General features: G+C 35.3%; 2 protein-coding genes across 2 annotated transcripts; one reads left to right on the forward strand and one right to left on the reverse strand.

The window, feature by feature from the left end:
* Positions 1-485: 485 nt before the first annotated feature.
* LOC136036811 (cilium assembly protein DZIP1-like) lies at positions 486-14,524 on the reverse strand. Its single transcript, XM_065719142.1, has 4 exons — positions 14,521-14,524; positions 13,341-13,684; positions 6,182-6,379; positions 486-548 (listed from the first exon to the last, which is right to left on the reverse strand). Exons 1-4 carry the CDS (start codon positions 14,522-14,524, stop codon positions 486-488), a joined length of 609 nt encoding a protein of 202 aa, XP_065575214.1.
* Positions 14,525-15,025: 501 nt separating this feature from the next.
* LOC136036812 (E3 ubiquitin-protein ligase arih1-like) lies at positions 15,026-16,621 on the forward strand. Its single transcript, XM_065719143.1, has one exon. The coding sequence runs from the start codon at positions 15,026-15,028 to the stop codon at positions 16,619-16,621; it is 1,596 nt and encodes a 531-aa protein (XP_065575215.1).
* The last annotated feature ends 359 nt before the right edge of the window (positions 16,622-16,980 follow it).

Consider the following 16,980-nt stretch of genomic DNA (forward strand, 5'->3'; position numbering starts at 1 on the left):
TGGGATGGATGAGGAGCGTCCATAGCTGTGTTGGCCTTAGGCGGCTTGGTTCTGCGGTGAGTTGTTAGTAGTAGTAGTAGTGATTTTAGTAAGTCTATTAAATTTTATTTGATTTAAAGATGCACATAAAAATCCACAGATTCAGAGATGTGCCTTATTTTTGAGAAAAGGGGGCAAAACACCCTAAAAAGAGTGATAAATCTTGATATAAAGAAAGAAATTGATCAAAAATGGGTTTTTAAAGGTCAAATGAAAATACTGAATAAAACACAGAAGGCCTATATTTCGAGAAAACAAACAAACTCGAGAGAACTCTTCTTCAGCGCGAACAGAATAATATGACCAAGGAAAAAACAAAAACCCAAAAAAAGTGCGGAAAGTACAACACAACCAATGAAAGAAAACCGCCAAAAAATTAAAAAAATTCAATAAAAGACCAAAATTAAAAGAATTAAAATCAAATACCTAACAAGCAATAAAGTGACTTACTCGCCAATATCCGCGATTCGCACAAAATCCAAACAAATTTGAACTGCCAACGACGGATACTAACGAACAATTGAGAAATAAAAGAAAAAATTAATTAATTCAAACAAACGAAGCAGCAATTGAATATATTGGAGAACTTGGTCACTTGATTTCTTATTTTAACCATTGTATTTCTTGCGAATCCTTTGAGACCTAAGGGGTTGATGATGGATTTTATTATGTGATTGGGAAGGGATTCTTTCGCTGAAGAAGAGAGGCGGTTGTTCTCTCGAAATATTCGCTTTTTGTGTTTTCTTTAGTATTTTCGTTTGGCCTTTAAAACCCCCTTTTAGACCATTTTCTCCCTTTTTATTATGGCAAGCCAATGTGGTTTAAGAAATTATCTTCATAAATCTTGATGGAAATTGCGCTATCAAATTCAGCATGTTAAAGAGCGCCGTTGCAGTGGCCTCATGCCGTATATATTAAAATTTGATATTTAAATTTTGCAGTATGATCATAGGTGTGTTTTTATTTTTTGTCTTTTTTCCTGAGGGAACATACTGAACTAATGAATAGGGAGAAGGCTCATTCGAACAGAAGTTAAAAGTGCCGGGGCGCTTTTTAAGTTGCGAAAAATCAATTTTAAAATACCAAACTTCTCAGTTATATATTGAGCTATAGAAGTTATAAATTGAGCTTCCCAGTTCCAGTTGCAATGATGCCGCGCAATGGCTCATTCTTTCTTTAAAATTGATTTATTTCATGCCAAATAAGCTTCTAATTTAGATATTTATTTCAAAGCTTCATTTAACTAAATGGATTCGTTTGCGGTTTGACCCAATTATGTTCAGTGATGTATACTTTTGCATCAGCTATTTGGGAATAGAGCCGTTAGATCTTTGTGTAGATGAGGAGGTGGGCTATGCCCTAACTCCACTAGCCTTGAGACAACATAGACGGAGGTTTGTAGGAGGTAGAAGAAAAGCTTTTATAATGTCCCCTGGTCGTAGAGGCTATATTCGTATGCAGTGGACCATTTGTTCCTGAAGAAAAATAGGCTGTCCATAAAAAGGAACCGCTATTTTTGACGGTCTATAAAAAAAAAAAAAAACTTGTGGATGTGGGATATTCAATAGTTGAAAAGAACATATTAGCATGTTGAACAATTGATTCTCTTATTTGGAGGAAGGTACCTAAGTGCCAAAAAGAGCGTCTTCAGCCCTTGTTTTAAAAATTTCTGGGGGAGTTGCGTCAGATAATCTGAATGAATATTCAGACGTTTTTAACCGCATACGCGAGTCTCTTCTTTATGTCATGACGTCAGCACAGGCTCGTTACAACCATCCTGGGAAAAAATATTAATTCCTCCTTAAAGTCCTGACCTTTTTAGATCGTTTTTGTGACTAGACATACATGCCTTCTCGCTGTCACTTGTAATTCTCGCTGCCACTTATCATTTAGCCGTATGTTTCTTTGTTCTCGCTCTGGCATATCTTTTTGCCGCATATTTCTCCGTTCTTCATTTTCATCTCTAATTCGTTCTACTCCTTGTTGTCGCATGTTTTATAACCGCATATTTCTTTCATCTTCACTTCTGTTTAACTTGTTTTAATGCTTGCTGCCGATTATCTTCGAACCGGATATTTCTCTGCTCTTCACTTTTGTTTTTTACTCGTAATTTTAGCTGACGCAAGTATTCCAACTGTATCTGCATTACCGTCTATTTTTACTTTAGATTTTCTTTTCAATACTCTTTACCTTAGCCTCTCAGTTTGGTCAGATTCGGTCAGGTCGGATTATTATAGTCACGTTTGATGGTTTGTTCTCGATTCTCTTCTACGTATTATTATGGGTCTCTTTACTTGCTCTACTACTCTCGTACTTACTTGCTTAATCTTTATTTACTCTCTTTACTTCTTTACTTACTCTACCACTCTATTACTTACTTACTTACTCTTTACTTGCTTTACTCTAGGCATTATGAAATTTCTTAAAACGTCTTTTGTAAATAAACTAATTACACGTGATATATAGTTAGCTATGTTCCTTTTGTAATGCCGTATGCGTCTTAGATGTTAAACGATACGTTAACGTCAAATTCAAACCCATAAACAAACAAACATGCATATATACAACTTATTTTTATGTATATAGATACAGTTTCTTCTTTATTTTTTTTTTCTCTTTTAGTTTTTTTTTTTTTAGTTTCTTCTTTTTATTGATTTGTTTTCTTCAATTTGTCAATGTTCATTCTAACATTGACACTTGGAAAAATCTTTACGTGCCAAGCATGCTAAAGCTCCAACAATTTATATTAAACCTTAAAAATTGGGGTATCTGTTTTAAGGTTTTCGAATTACTTTAATCTATTGTCAAAATATATTGAAATATTTGTGCAATTCCCAGTTTTTTAGTTTTTTCTTTTTTTTTTAGTTTTTTGGCTTTTTTTCGTTTTTTTTTCTTTTTAGTTTTTTATTTTTTTTAGTTTTTTACGTTTTTTCTTTTTAGGTTTTTTCTTTTTTTAATTTTTTTATTTTTATTTTTTTTTTGTTTTTCTTTTTAGTTTTTTTTAGTTTTTTACCATTTTTTTTTCGAATCTTGCTAAAGCTCAACAATTTATAATTAACTTCAAATTTTAAGTATCTTTTTTAAGGTTTCCGAATTAGTTTAATCTATTGTTAAAATATTTCGAAATATTTATGCAATTCCCAGTTTTTACATTTTAGTTTGTTTTCGTTTATATATATAGAAGATATAATCTGGCGTAACAGACATAGTGTAACAGACATAACAGACAACTTATTTTTATACATATAGATTTCCTCACAGGAAATATACTTTTTATATGTAGAACTTCAACCGGAATTGTTTAACTGATTAGATGTTTCCTTGATAAGCCAAAATGTAGGGGCCACAGGGTGGCTTTGACCACTGGAACTTCAACCGTAGGAATTATAACATTTATCGACAATTTTTTTTTATAAACCAAACCATAAATACAACTGTATTTTTGATCACTGGAACTCCAGCTTTAAAAAAATTTAAATAGATTTATTTTTTGATTAGTAAGACTTTTAGGAATGCAGCCTTTTTCATCGGAACCTCAGCCGTTGAACTTGCAGAATTTGTCGATTAAACACTTCTATGATAAACAAAACCATAGAGCTCACAGTGCTTTTATATATCAAACAGTTCGTAGTAACGAACGTAAGTAGCGACCCGGCTCAATAGTAACTGAAACTCTAAAAAATGGAATTTTGATGCCAATAGTTACATCAAAAGAATTGCATTTGAATGCCTTGACGAAAATCTCACCATCAGATTCAGCGTATCAGAGAACCCTATTATAGAAGTTTCAAGCTCCTATCTACAAAAATGCGGAATTTTGCATTTTTTGCCAGAAGAAAGATCACGGATGCGTGTTTGTCACTAATAAAGTTTATTGATTAGATATAATTTTGTTAACCAAAACCATAGAGGTTACTTGGTATTTATGTTTACTGGAGGCTTGACTGTAGAAATTTCTAAATTTGCCTATTAGATGCTTCTTCAATAAACAAGACCATAGGGACCACAAGCTATTCGGCAACACTGAAAGTTTAATTAGAAATATTTTATCGTTCGTTGACCAATGAAAATCAAGCTCCGAGGATAGTTATGGTAACAATGTTGGGAGATGGCTGCCAGATTTTTGGTCCATAGATGTCTCCCCTGAGCATCAAAAAATGTATCCATCTTAGAATGTAAAAAACTAGAGGTTGTTTCTTTACCAGTTTTGTTATCGACAAAAGACGCTTTGCAAGCATCTTTCAAAACGGCTCATTAACATCAAATATAATGAAAACGAAAAAAAAACCATTTGAACATTCATACAAAATGACTTACTGTGAAAGCACGAAATCATATAAGCATGTAAATCCGTTTCTTCGGAAAAAATCCTTTACTTACGACGTCTCTGTCAAAACCTGGATTCTCAAAAATAAAAACGACAAAAAGCACTAGTTTTGTGAAAAGTGACATTTTTTTTTACCAGAATCTATACCCAGTTGGGAAATGTTTCGTTTTGTGTCATAAATTTATAAAAATTTCTCCCTTCTTTGCCCTTTTGTGTCCCAAATTTCTCATATGTGCCACCTTTTTGTACTTTTATGTCATTGTGTCGCGTCACATTGGAATGATTGGAATGTATCCTATCGACATAATATGAGTTCAGTTGGCAACCCTGTGCTGAGAAAATTTGAAATAGACTGTAGCAGTCTATTGACTAAAATTGTAGCGTAACAGATTAATTTGTACCATCCGAACTGCAGGCTAAAATTTTACCATAACAACAAGAAAATTTTCGATAAACTAAAACTTGAATGGATATCCGAGTCAGAAAAAAGAAAGAAAACCAAAATGAACCGGGAAATTTGTATTGTACCCAAAATTTCCAAATGCACCACGCCGTATAAGGGCCATAACTTGTACCAAAACGGTACAATTTTGCTGCGTAGGCAGTGCTGTAAGGTAATCGAAACCCTGCTCACAGTTATAATGCTTCAGTGTAAGGCGTTTTTGACCACGGAAACCTTAAAATATTCTGATTGGCTAATACCATTTTTTGGGTATTAGCAAATCTGCTGGTCGGTCTACCTTAGAATCTACTGATTGGCTAATACAACTTTTTTTGGGTATTATCAAATATACTGATCTACCTTAGAATCCACTGATTGATCTACCTTTGAATCTACTGATTGTGGCTAATAATGTTCATACATTTTAGTTGACCAGTTAAGAACCAGCTGCGTGATAGTTTTGGTGACCAAATAACGCCCTCATGATTAATGGGTTTACCATATAAACTGCTACTCCTACTACTAATAATAACTCACTGCAGCACCAAGCCGCCTGAGGCCAACACAGCTACGCACGCTCCTCCTCCAACCTAATCTATTTAAAGCCTCCCTCTTTACACCATCCCAGGAAGTTCCCATTTCCTTTAAATCTTTATTTATGACATCCTCCCAACCCAGACAAGGACGACCTGCTTTCCGTGTAGCCCCAGACGTTTGTCCAAAAAGGACAATCTTCGGCAATCTGTCATCCTTCATCCGCAGAACGTGGCCTAGCCATCTGAAACTTTCTTTTATTATAGCCCTAGAAAGCGGGATTGAACCACATTTTTCGTAATTGCCATATATAAAGTGGTAATTACATAAAGTGGGTTAGTCCCACCCCGAATTTTTCTCCGGCTCATAAAAAAGTAACAAAACGTAAAATCAAGTTTTGGATCCATTATTCAAAGTTTTTGTAAAAAGAATACCCCCTATCTTTTTAAGAAAAATATTGGACTTACCCTTGAAATAGAGATCGTAAAGAAGTTTCAAGGATTAGTAAGGTCTCAGTCAATAAAAAGAGGAAGAAAAAGAAGAACTAATAGATAAAATAGTGGTACAGATAGACTGATATGATTAATAGAATATACTAAAAAGAATATAATATTAACTTCACACCTGGTGCAAAATGCACCAATTGCACAAAATCTAGTGCAAAATACCCTCGTGATTAATGGGTTTACCATATAAAGCTTGTTTGATAACTTGAAATTTATAGTTTGACTGCAGTATGCTCTGATAAGCTAAAATGTTTTCAGCTGAATATCAAAGATCAGGCTCTCGAGAGCCTATGAAAAATGTCTAACCGACAGAGAACAAGAAAACCGATTTACCTGTTGAACAAGGTCATTTGATGCTTCCTTTTCTTTGTCAAGTTCATTCCTCGTTGCCAGCAATGCATTTTTCAGTTCGTTTACCTCTTTTTCATCTAAATCCTTATTTTCATCAGTTTCACTTTCAAGTCTATGCTTTCTGATTAAATGAGAATTTAAAAACTTCGGGGACACAAACATCTTTCCACAGACGTGACACTGAAAAGGCAAGATGGTTCAATTAACAGTATTAATTATGAAATAATTAGTAATGGTCCTGTGGTGGTGAAGTGGATTTGACCTTAGCTTGGTAATACGGGACCCAGAGATCGAATCACGCTGCAGGAATGCACTGCAGGGCCGACGCAGGGACCTTAGTAGTCAAGAAGCGTCGTTAATTCTTAAATAAATAGAAAAATAATTAATGATGAATGATAATTAAAAATAGTTAATAATATAATTTAATTATCAACGGGGACGCCGGGGTGCACAGGGGGATATATAAATGACGACGGCAACAAAGGAAATGGTCGATTAGCAATCACCATCAACAAAGCTCAAGGGCAATCAATAGGTTCATGAGGTATAGATCTGAATACGGATTGTTTTCCCATGGACCATTATGCGTTGCATGTTCAAGAGTCGGTAAACCTGACAATCTATTTATATGCACAGACGATGGGACAGCAAAGAATGTCGTATATTCGCAAGTTTTACGTAGTTAAAACATATATATATATATATATATATATATATATATATATATATACTAGCTGTATATATATATGTATGTATATGTATGTATATATTAAACATTTTTCCGTCCAGGATCTTCTTACAATTAAAAATTTGTCTTTGAACGATTTTCTTAATTACCTTTAATGACGTCATCGTCATAAAAACATGACGACAACTAACTTCATGACGACACGATGACATGACGTCAGTCGACAGACCCACAGACAACTTTTTATATATATATTACTATATTATAAACATTTATATATTATATGTATAGATACTAGCTGTTGGGGTGGCGTGCGCCACCCCAACACCTAGTTGGTGGGGCGCTTCGCGCCCCCCAAGCCCCCCCGCGCGCGTAAGTCGTTACGCGCCATATTAGTTACGCGCCATTGTACCTGTGTCCCTGTGTCCCACCTGTGAATAGAGATAGATATAAATATATATTTTTAACTACGTAAAACATGCGAATATACAACATTCTTCGCTGTCCCATTGTCTGTGCATATAAATAGCATTTATATTCCCTGTGTCCCGGTCGTCATTTGTGTCCTGGTGTCCCAGTTTGTAATTTCTCTTTGAGTGTCCCGGTCGTCATTTATATTCCCTGTGTCCCAGTGTCCCGGTGTCTTTCTATTCAAACAATCCCTGTGTCTCAGTCGTCAATTATATATCCCGCCTGTGCCCCCCGCGTCCCCGTTGTAGTTGTGTCCCTGTGTCCCGGTCGTCATTTATATTCCCGGTTATATCCACGCTTTCTTTTCTTACTTTCTCTATCAGCAGCAAGTTTTTTGGCATAGACTCTTTGAGCAGCTTCCTCGGCTGTTGCCATTGTAGGTTCTTCAGTCATTTTACAATTAAACATTTTTCCGTGAACGCATGTCTTAAATACCATTAATGACGCCACCGTCATAACAAAAATGACGATAACTAACTTCATGACGTCAGTCGACACAGAAACATGACGTCACCTTACAGACAGACACACAGACAGACAACTTATTTATATATATGTATAGATATACTAGCTGTTGGGGTAGCGCTTCGCGCCACCCCAACACCTAGTTGGTGGGGGCGCTTCGCGCCCCCCCAAGCCCCCCCGCGCGCGTAAGTCGTTACGCGCCATATTAGTTACGCGCCATTGTAGTTGTGTCCCTATGTCCCACCTGTGAATATATATATATATATATATATATATATATATATATATATATATATATATATATATATATATATATATATATATATATATATACTAGCTATTGGGGTGGCGCGAAGCGCCACCCCAACGCCTAGTTGGTGGGGCGCTTCGCGCCCCCCCAAGCTCCCCTGCGCGCGTAAGTCGTTACGCGCCATATTAGTTACGCGCCATTGTAGTTGTGTCCCTGTGTCCCACCTGTGAATATAGATAGATTTATATATGTGTTTCAAACTACGTAAAAATTGCGAATACACAACATTTTTGGCTTTCCCACTACTGGGAGCTTTCCGTTTCCAATTGCCAGCAATTGATCTGAAAATGTTTGACCAGAGTAATCGTTTTGCAATCGGACACGCATATTTGTAGTTAATTTTAATATTTTTACGTGTGCCCTTAAATTAGAATTTTTCAGGCAAGCATTCATTTCGTCTGCAGGAGTTAAACTACGTAAAAATTGCGAATATACAACATTCTTGGCTTTCCCATTGTCTGTGCATATACAAAGCCGTATGTACTAATAATGACGTCATATGCAAACGCTCTTTTTACAAACAAACAAACATGCATACACACAACTCGTTTTTATATATTTAGATAGATAGATAGATACAATACAAATTAACTGCGTAAAACTTGCGAATATACAACATTCTTCGCTGTCCAATTGTCGCTGCATATAAATAGATTGTCAGGTTCACCGACCCTCGAACATGCAACGTACAATTGTCCATGGGAAAAACAATCAGTATTAAGATCTATACCACATTTTTCTAATGATTGACCTTGAGCTTTGTTAATGGTGATTGCAAATGCTAATCGAATTGGGAATTGCAATCTTTTAAATTGAAAAGGCAGATCCGTTGGAATCATGGGAATGCGAGGAATAAGAACAGCCTCACCCTCAAAAGGCCCTGTCAAGATTGTGGCCTCTATTAGGTTTTCCATTGTTTTTTTACGGCAAGTCGCGTGCCATTGCAAAGCTTGGTGGGTTGATATTTCTTAAAAGTATTATTGGTACGCCTATTTTTAGTTGTAGCACGTGTGGTGGAAACCCTGAAAGATCTATGGAATTTAAAAATTCAGATGGATAATTAACCGCTTCATTTGGTTCCAAAACTGTGTCGACTGACTTGTAAAGGACTGCCTGGTCTCGAATCTTGGTCAAAACAATATTGTTGATTTCGTGGACGTCTATATTTTTGGGTGCGAGAATCGCTCTTTCACTTAGCCATTTATTATTTTTATAATTTTTTAGAATATTCGGAAATACTTTTTCAATCAATTCATTTTTGGACGTCACTAAATTACAGAAATCAGCAGGTAGTTGTATACGTCCTGAAATTGAGTCTATCGTATCATAAATGTCTTTTTGTTCCGACGTTAACTTGGAAATGTTATTTTGTACATACGACAATAGATCACTCGTACTCTAACTTTGTTCACGATCCAATTCTACATATGTCGAAACAGCAGCGATACGGTTAGGTAAATGCATTCCCAAATCCTGAAGAGGTTTGTTTGCCATACATAGGCACAAAATTTCTATAATAACTAAAGTGTAGTTATAAATTTCTGATGTAAAATCAAAAGTCATATCTGACGTCTCTAACTGTTTTCGATGGAGTATATCTTCGGACATTTTTGACTTTATTTTTCCCATAACTCTGTAGGAGCTGATGGAGAGCAAGTTGTTAAAATGATGCCAAACAATGCACGAATTTGACTTGGGGTTGACGTTTCGCACGCGTCATTGATGCAGTTATCCCAGTGTTGGTCATTCTCCAATAAATTCAGAGCTTGGCATGCACTACGGCAAGTGTCATGTATAGAACCGTTTACAGTTCTCAAATACTCAAAGGATGTCGGACCGGGTACATTCACCAAAAGCAGGCGTAGAAAGAAGCATTCATGTTGATTGGGGTGAACGGTGTAGAGTCTTCCTATCGTGGTATCTTTGAAGATGGTAGGTTGGTCGTCGACTGACTTACCCTGTTTTCGACGTTCAAATACTTTATTTTTAGTATTTCCACGTGTAATACGAAGGCACTTCGTTGATTTTGTATCCGGTGGATTCAGGGCTCTTTGTTGCATGTTGGTTTCCGAGAAATAAACACGTTGACCATTCTGTAAATGTACCGCTAAGTGAACAACAGCTGGACTACGTTCATGTATCGGAAATGAAAGAATTCGCCAAACAGCTTCATTACTGCTTATGTATCTTCCAGCCTGATATTTTACGATTTCGTCGAAATCTTTTATTTCGGGCTGCAAGCCAAAAACTGCCATGTCACTGCCTTTGTTGACGTATTTACATATGTATTTGATTGCCTTTACGGAGTTACAGTATTCAACGTTTATGTGTGCATTAAATGTTTTTGATAATAATGGGGAATATGGAACAACTCACTGGTTATCTACTTCGATGGTGGTACCGTTGCAATTGTAGGTTCTTCAGTCCTTTGTTTTTTTTAACTAAAATCTGGTAGGCATTGATGACCTTATCCAAGTCAAAATCCCAAACCCAATCATCATCGCTATCATTTTCAGTTTTGATATGTTTTGACTCTCGCTGTCCAGGTGGATCTTCATCTAACTGCGCGGTTTTGCGTTCTTTAGCCTCAAGCCTGTTTCCTTGCTGTTCTTTTGATTCCTCGGCACGCTTTCTTTTCTGACTTTCTCTATCAGCAGCAAGTTTTTTGGCATAGACTCTTTGAGCATCTTCATCGGCTTTTGCCATTGTAAGTTCATCAGTCATTTTAAACTTAAACATTAATAGATTTCTACGTGAACATACATGTCTTAAATATCTTTAATGACGTCACCGTCATAGCAAAAATGACGACAACTAACTTCATGACGTCAGTCGACACAGAAACATGACGTCACCTGACACACAGACAGACAACTTATTTTTATATATATAGAGGATATATATATATATATATATATATATATATATATATATATATATATATATATATATATATATATGTTTTTAACTACTTAAAACTTGCGAATATACAACATTCTTTGCTGTCCCATCGTCTGTGCATATAAATAGATTGTCAGGTTTACCGACTCTTGAACATGCAACGCATAATGGTCCATGGGAAAACAATCCGTATTCAGATCTATACCTCATGAACCTATTGATTGCCCTTGAGCTTTGTTGATGGTGATTGCTAATCGACCATTTCCTTTGTTGCCGTCGTCATTTATATATCCCCCTGTGCACCCCGGCGTCCCCGTTGTAGTTGTGTCCCTGTGTCCGGGTCGTCATTTATATTCCCTGTGTCCCCGTCGTCATTTGTGTCCCGGTGTCCCAGTCTGTGATTTCTATTTGAGTGTCCCGGGCGTCATTTATATTCGTCAGGATATTGTAGGGCATCATAGCATCGATGAGTTTAAGCAATTCTTGTCAACTGATTGTTTCGCCTATAAAGAATATTATCTCGAGGTAAGAACTGATCACCGACCACAACGATTGCCACTTTGTTGATAGTTGCGTATCAGGAGGCATCAATTCGATTGCTGTTTTTAAGCAGAAGCACTAAATTATTATTTTTGTGGAAAAGATGATATATATAAATATATATATATATATATATATATATTTTCTTTTTAGTTTTTTGTAGTTTTTACCTTTTTTAGTTTTTTTCTTCTTTTGTATTAATGCTAAGCATTAATACAACAGCTAGTATATATATATATATATATATATATATATATATATATATATATATATATATATATATATATATATATATATATATATATATAGTTGTTTGTCAGACGACAAACAACTTCATGACGACATACAGCTCAATCCTTATAATGACGTCAGTCGACAAACATGACGTCAGTCGACACACAAACATGACGTCAGTCGACAGACAGACTAACAACTTATTTTTATATATATATATATATATATATATATATATATATATATATATATATATATATATATATATATATATATTCACAGGTGGGACATAGGGACACAATGTCGCGTAACTAATATGGCGCGTGACGACTTACGCGCGCGGGGGGCTTGGGGGGAAATGACGACGGGGACACAGGGAATGTTCGATTAGCGATCACCATCAACAAAGCTCAAGGGCAATCATTAGAAAAATGCGGTATAGATCTGAATACGGATTGTTTTCCCATGGACAATTATATGTTGCATCTTCAAGAGTCGGTAAACCTGACAATCTATTTATATGCACAGACAATGGGACAGCGAAGGATGTTGTATATTCGCAAGTTTTACGTAGTTAAAAACATATATATATCTATCTATATCTACAGATGGGACACAGAGACATAACTACAATGGCGCGTAACTATATGGTGCGTAACGATGTAACGACTTACGCCACCAACAGCTAGTACGTAATAAAAATGCACAAAGACAAAAGTTCGTTACGTAAGTTAATTCCTAAGTTATTATATTTATTACTAATAAAAGCGTTCGTAAAAAAGATAGAACGTTCTAGTTGCATTTCTAAGTAACCAAAAACTGGAGGGCAACTAGGCATCCTCTCCCATCCCTGTTTTTTTTTTATCAAAATCGTCCAACCAAAACTATGAGAAAGCCATTAAAGCAAAAATAATAATATGCAGGTTTTGTTTAATTATTCATGTGTGGTGAGCCAAAATCAAAACATGCATTAATTCAAGACGTTCAGAAATTAAATAAAGAACAGGTTTTTTTAACGACAACGATTTTTTTTTTTACCAAAATTGTCCAAACAAAAATATGAGAAAGCCATAAAGCCCAAACAAATTAATATGCAAATTTCGTTTTAATTATTCATGAGCAATAAGCCAAAATGAAAACATGCATTAGCTTAAAAATGTTCAGAAATTAAATAAAAAAAAAACAATTGTTTTAACTGTAAGTTAGGAATGACAGTAAGACTTAAAACGAACAGAAATTATTCCGTATACGAAAGGGGTCATCCCATCCTCAACACCTCGCTCTTTACGCTAAAGTTTGACTCTTTGTCACGCTTCTACTTTTTAAAACAGTAAAGAACTTTAGCGTAAACAGCGAGGCGTTGAGGAGGGGATAACCCCTTTCATTTATGGAATGATTTCTATTCCTTCTAAGTTTTATGTCCTTCCTTACTTGCAGTTAAAAAAAACTTATTTTTTATGTTTAATTTCCTAAATTTATCTTATAAAATTTGAACTCTTTTAAAAATTGACAAAATCAGTTTATGTACTTGCCTCAATATGATTTCCGTTTGATTTTCTTTTAGTCCTATTTATTTCGTACTTCATGCTTTTAATTATTCCTAACTTCGCAGTTAATTCGTTTCGCATCTGTTCTTTTTCAGCTCTTTCCTGTTTAAGTTGCTCTTCCATTACTTTCCTTTTTCCTTTAAGACATTGTTGTGAAAATAGCAGATATTCAATTATGAGCTGAGCAAGGCGGAATAACTTTGAAACATTTGGATTTAAGTCTTCTGCATCAAATTCTTTTTCAAGGCTGCAGCATACAACGTTCTTAATATTTTCTTGGAGTAAGTCCAAATCTACTGAGTAGATTATCAAGCTGATGTCCGTTTTTGCTGTAGAAGAAAAGACATGATTTAAATTGGAAAGCTATCGATGTAACCTACGGTAGTTTCTACGATAGATATTTGTATACCACGTTCTTTATGTTTTTTTTAGAGCAAGTACAATAGAAAAAAAGATATGATTTAAATTGGAAACCAAAAAATGTAACCTAGGGTAGTTTCTTCGGTAGATATGTGCATACCACGTTCTTTGTGTTTTCTTGGAGGAAGTCCAATAGAAAAAAAGATATGATTTAAATTGGAAAGCAATCGATGTAACCTATGGTAGTTTCTACGGTAAATATTTGCATACCACGTTCTTTATGTTTTCTTGGAGTAAATCAAAATCTACTAAGTATTATCAAGCTGATATCCGTTTTTGCAGTTGAAGAAAAGACATGATTCAAATTGGAATGCTATTGATGTAACCTTGGGTAGTTTCTACGTTAAAATGTTGAAGTGAGAAATGATAGGGAAAGAATAAAATTTTCTTTTTCAATTCTATAACAAAAGTGTCCTTCAGTGGGGACGTTTCCATGTGTAATTAAACAACTGAAATTATGTAAGCAAAATGAAGCTTTGCATAATTCTTATTTATTGCTTTGAACTCTTCCTAGCCTTGCATTTAGTTTCTTATTATTTATTTTCTAGTTTAGAGAGAATGGAAGTATATAAAACGAGTGTAAGGCAATAAATTTTTTTCTCTATAATAAAGAAAAATTCACTGATAATAATGATATTTAGTAATGGAGGAAAAAACAAAGGGAAAAGAGTGAGCAAATTAACCTAGACAAAATATGAAAAAAATTGAAAAAAACAACGCTATACAAAAACAAATTGAGGAAAACCCATATGTTAATAACATTATCTAGGATATTGTTTTTTGTATTAATAATAATTTATTTTCACCCAGTATAAACAATAAGACAAAAGTGGAGTAATGAAATACAAGAGGAAAAGAGACCAAAGTAAAACAAAAACCTGCGCAAGTTCAAGGTAACAATTAAAATTAATAATAAATCTGACTTCAGTAATTCCAATCATTTTGATTAGGTTTTGATGATGTATCAAATCTCAATGACGTGTTAATCTTGATGATATACCCCAAATATTCTCAATGTAACATTTTTGGAGGGAAAACCAATAAAAAAGTTTCCTTTGTTTATCTTGGGAAACTAAAAGAAGCAAAAAAAAATCCACACAAATAGTCTATCTGTCTCTAGAAAAAGAAATTAAAAACTAAAGTAAAACAAGTTGGAAAACAATTAATCATAAAAAAAAACTATCACAGTCAATATAAAATGCTACTGCTTTCTCTAACTATTATTTGCATCTAAATTACAAATTATAAATATGAAAGATTGTATTGATCCTGATTGTGGAAGGACGAGTAATTGTGTTAATTCAAATGATTCACAGGGTTTTGCTGAAGATACATTGGAGGTAGACTTTATATATAACCATATGTCGTCTGATGAGTCTGATGATGGAGAGGACGAATCAGAGGAACTTGTTGCGATAAGCCCGTCAGAGGACCAGACTGACAGCTATGAGGTTTTGACGCCTGAACAAATTGTTAGCTTTATGACAAAAGTTATTCGAGAAACTAACAGCTTCTTGCAGTTGTCAGAAACAACCACTAGAACAATCCTCCACAGTTTTAAATGGAACATTGAGAATTTATTGGAGCGGTACTATGATGGGAATAAAGACAAAATATTTCAAGAGGCTCATGTTGAATCACTCGTTAAAAAACAACCAATTCAGCCTGTTATGAATAAGCTTAGTAAAGAAGATTTGCAGTTGGAATACTGTGGTATCTGTATGAATGAGCAGCCTTCGAACAAAATGGGTAATGCTGAGTGTGGCCATCGGTTTTGTCGCAACTGCTTATGTGAATATTTATCCTTAAAAATTGTAGACGAAGGAGTTAGTCAAACGGTTGAGTGTCCTACATTCAAGTGTGGTATTTCCTTTGACGATACGACTGTGTTAGATTTAGTAAAAGATTCTAACGTACTCTTGAAATACCACCAACTTATAACCAATAGCTTTGTAGAGAGTAACATGTTTCTGCGATGGTGTCCAGGAGCTGATTGCAATTACGCAATTCGGCTTGACGATTTTAGGTCTCTAACCGTGCAATGCAATTGTGGCGAGATTTTCTGCTTCAAGTGTGGCCTGCTCGGTGGTCATAGTCCAATCAGCTGCTCTATCTATAATCAGTGGATTAAAAAATGTAAAGATGAAAGTGAAACTCTTAATTGGATTGGTGTACACACAAAACAGTGTCCGAAATGTTTCGTATTTATAGAAAAAAATGGAGGTTGCAACCACATGATATGTAAAAGGGTTTCTTGTAGTTATGAATTTTGCTGGGTATGCCGCAAGCCTTGGAAAAATCGTGCCTCTTCATATCACAATTGTGAAGATGATGGAAAATTAGCAATACAAGAAAAATCTGATATAGCAAAAAGTACAGCAGAGAAGCAATATTACGGCCTCGCACGCTATCTGAATGGTTATGAAAAATATATGATTCAGATGCAGAGCTTAAAATTGGAGGCCAGTACCCTTAATTCAGCTATCGAAGAGAAAATGGGAATATTGAGGAGTTGTAATATGTTGGCTGAAGCAGAATATCTTAAAAAGGCACTGGTTGAGCTTCGGCAATGTCGAAGAGTGCTGATGTTTGCTTATGTGTTCTGTTATTATGTGAAAGCAAACAATTTGACAGACATGTTTCAGGACAACCTAGCTGATCTAAGTAATGCAACTGAACGCCTATCCGGATATTTGGAACGAGGTTTCTCTGGTGACCTAAATTGTGTCCCAGCAAATGTCAAAGATTTAATGCAATACTGCTATTCAAGACGCAAAAAATTAGTTCAACATGTTGAAGACGGTAACAGCAATGGGAGTTGGGAGTATATGGTAAATATTAATTGATAACCTCGGAAAATATGAATAAACGCAAAGAGGAAGCACAACGAATTCAGGTTAAGGCAAAAAGAAAACATAAAACTAACGAAAAAGATCCCCCACTGTTAATTTCTGGTGGAATGTACGTTGAATCAGGTACAAAGGGTGTCGAATCAGGTGCTAAGGGTGTCGAATCAGGTGCAAAGGGTGTCGAATCAGGTGCAAAGGGTGTCGAATCAGGTGCAAAGGGTGTCGAATCAGGTGCAAAGGGTGTCGAGTCAGGTGCAAAAGGTGTCAAATCGGGTGCAAAGGACGTCATTTCCAGTGGAAAGGGCGTCAAATCGGGTGCCACGGGAGTCGTTTCCGGTGGAAATGGCGTCAAATCG

Source organism: Artemia franciscana, chromosome 16 (genome assembly GCF_032884065.1).
Source record: "Artemia franciscana chromosome 16, ASM3288406v1, whole genome shotgun sequence".
NCBI lineage: Eukaryota > Metazoa > Arthropoda > Branchiopoda > Anostraca > Artemiidae > Artemia > Artemia franciscana.

Bases quoted from the DNA above. Each gene is read 5' to 3' on its own strand.
- LOC136036811 (XM_065719142.1), bottom strand. The intron at 6,380-13,340 runs GCAAGTACATAA...TTGCCTTTTCAG, and splicing joins CAAACGGAAATCATATTGAG to TGTCACGTCTGTGGAAAGAT. The intron at 549-6,181 runs GTAAATCGGTTT...ATTGTTCGTTAG, and splicing joins CAAATGACCTTGTTCAACAG to TATCCGTCGTTGGCAGTTCA.
- LOC136036812 (XM_065719143.1), top strand. From the start codon at position 15,026: ATGAAAGATTGTATTGATCCTGATTGTGGAAGGACGAGTAATTGTGTT.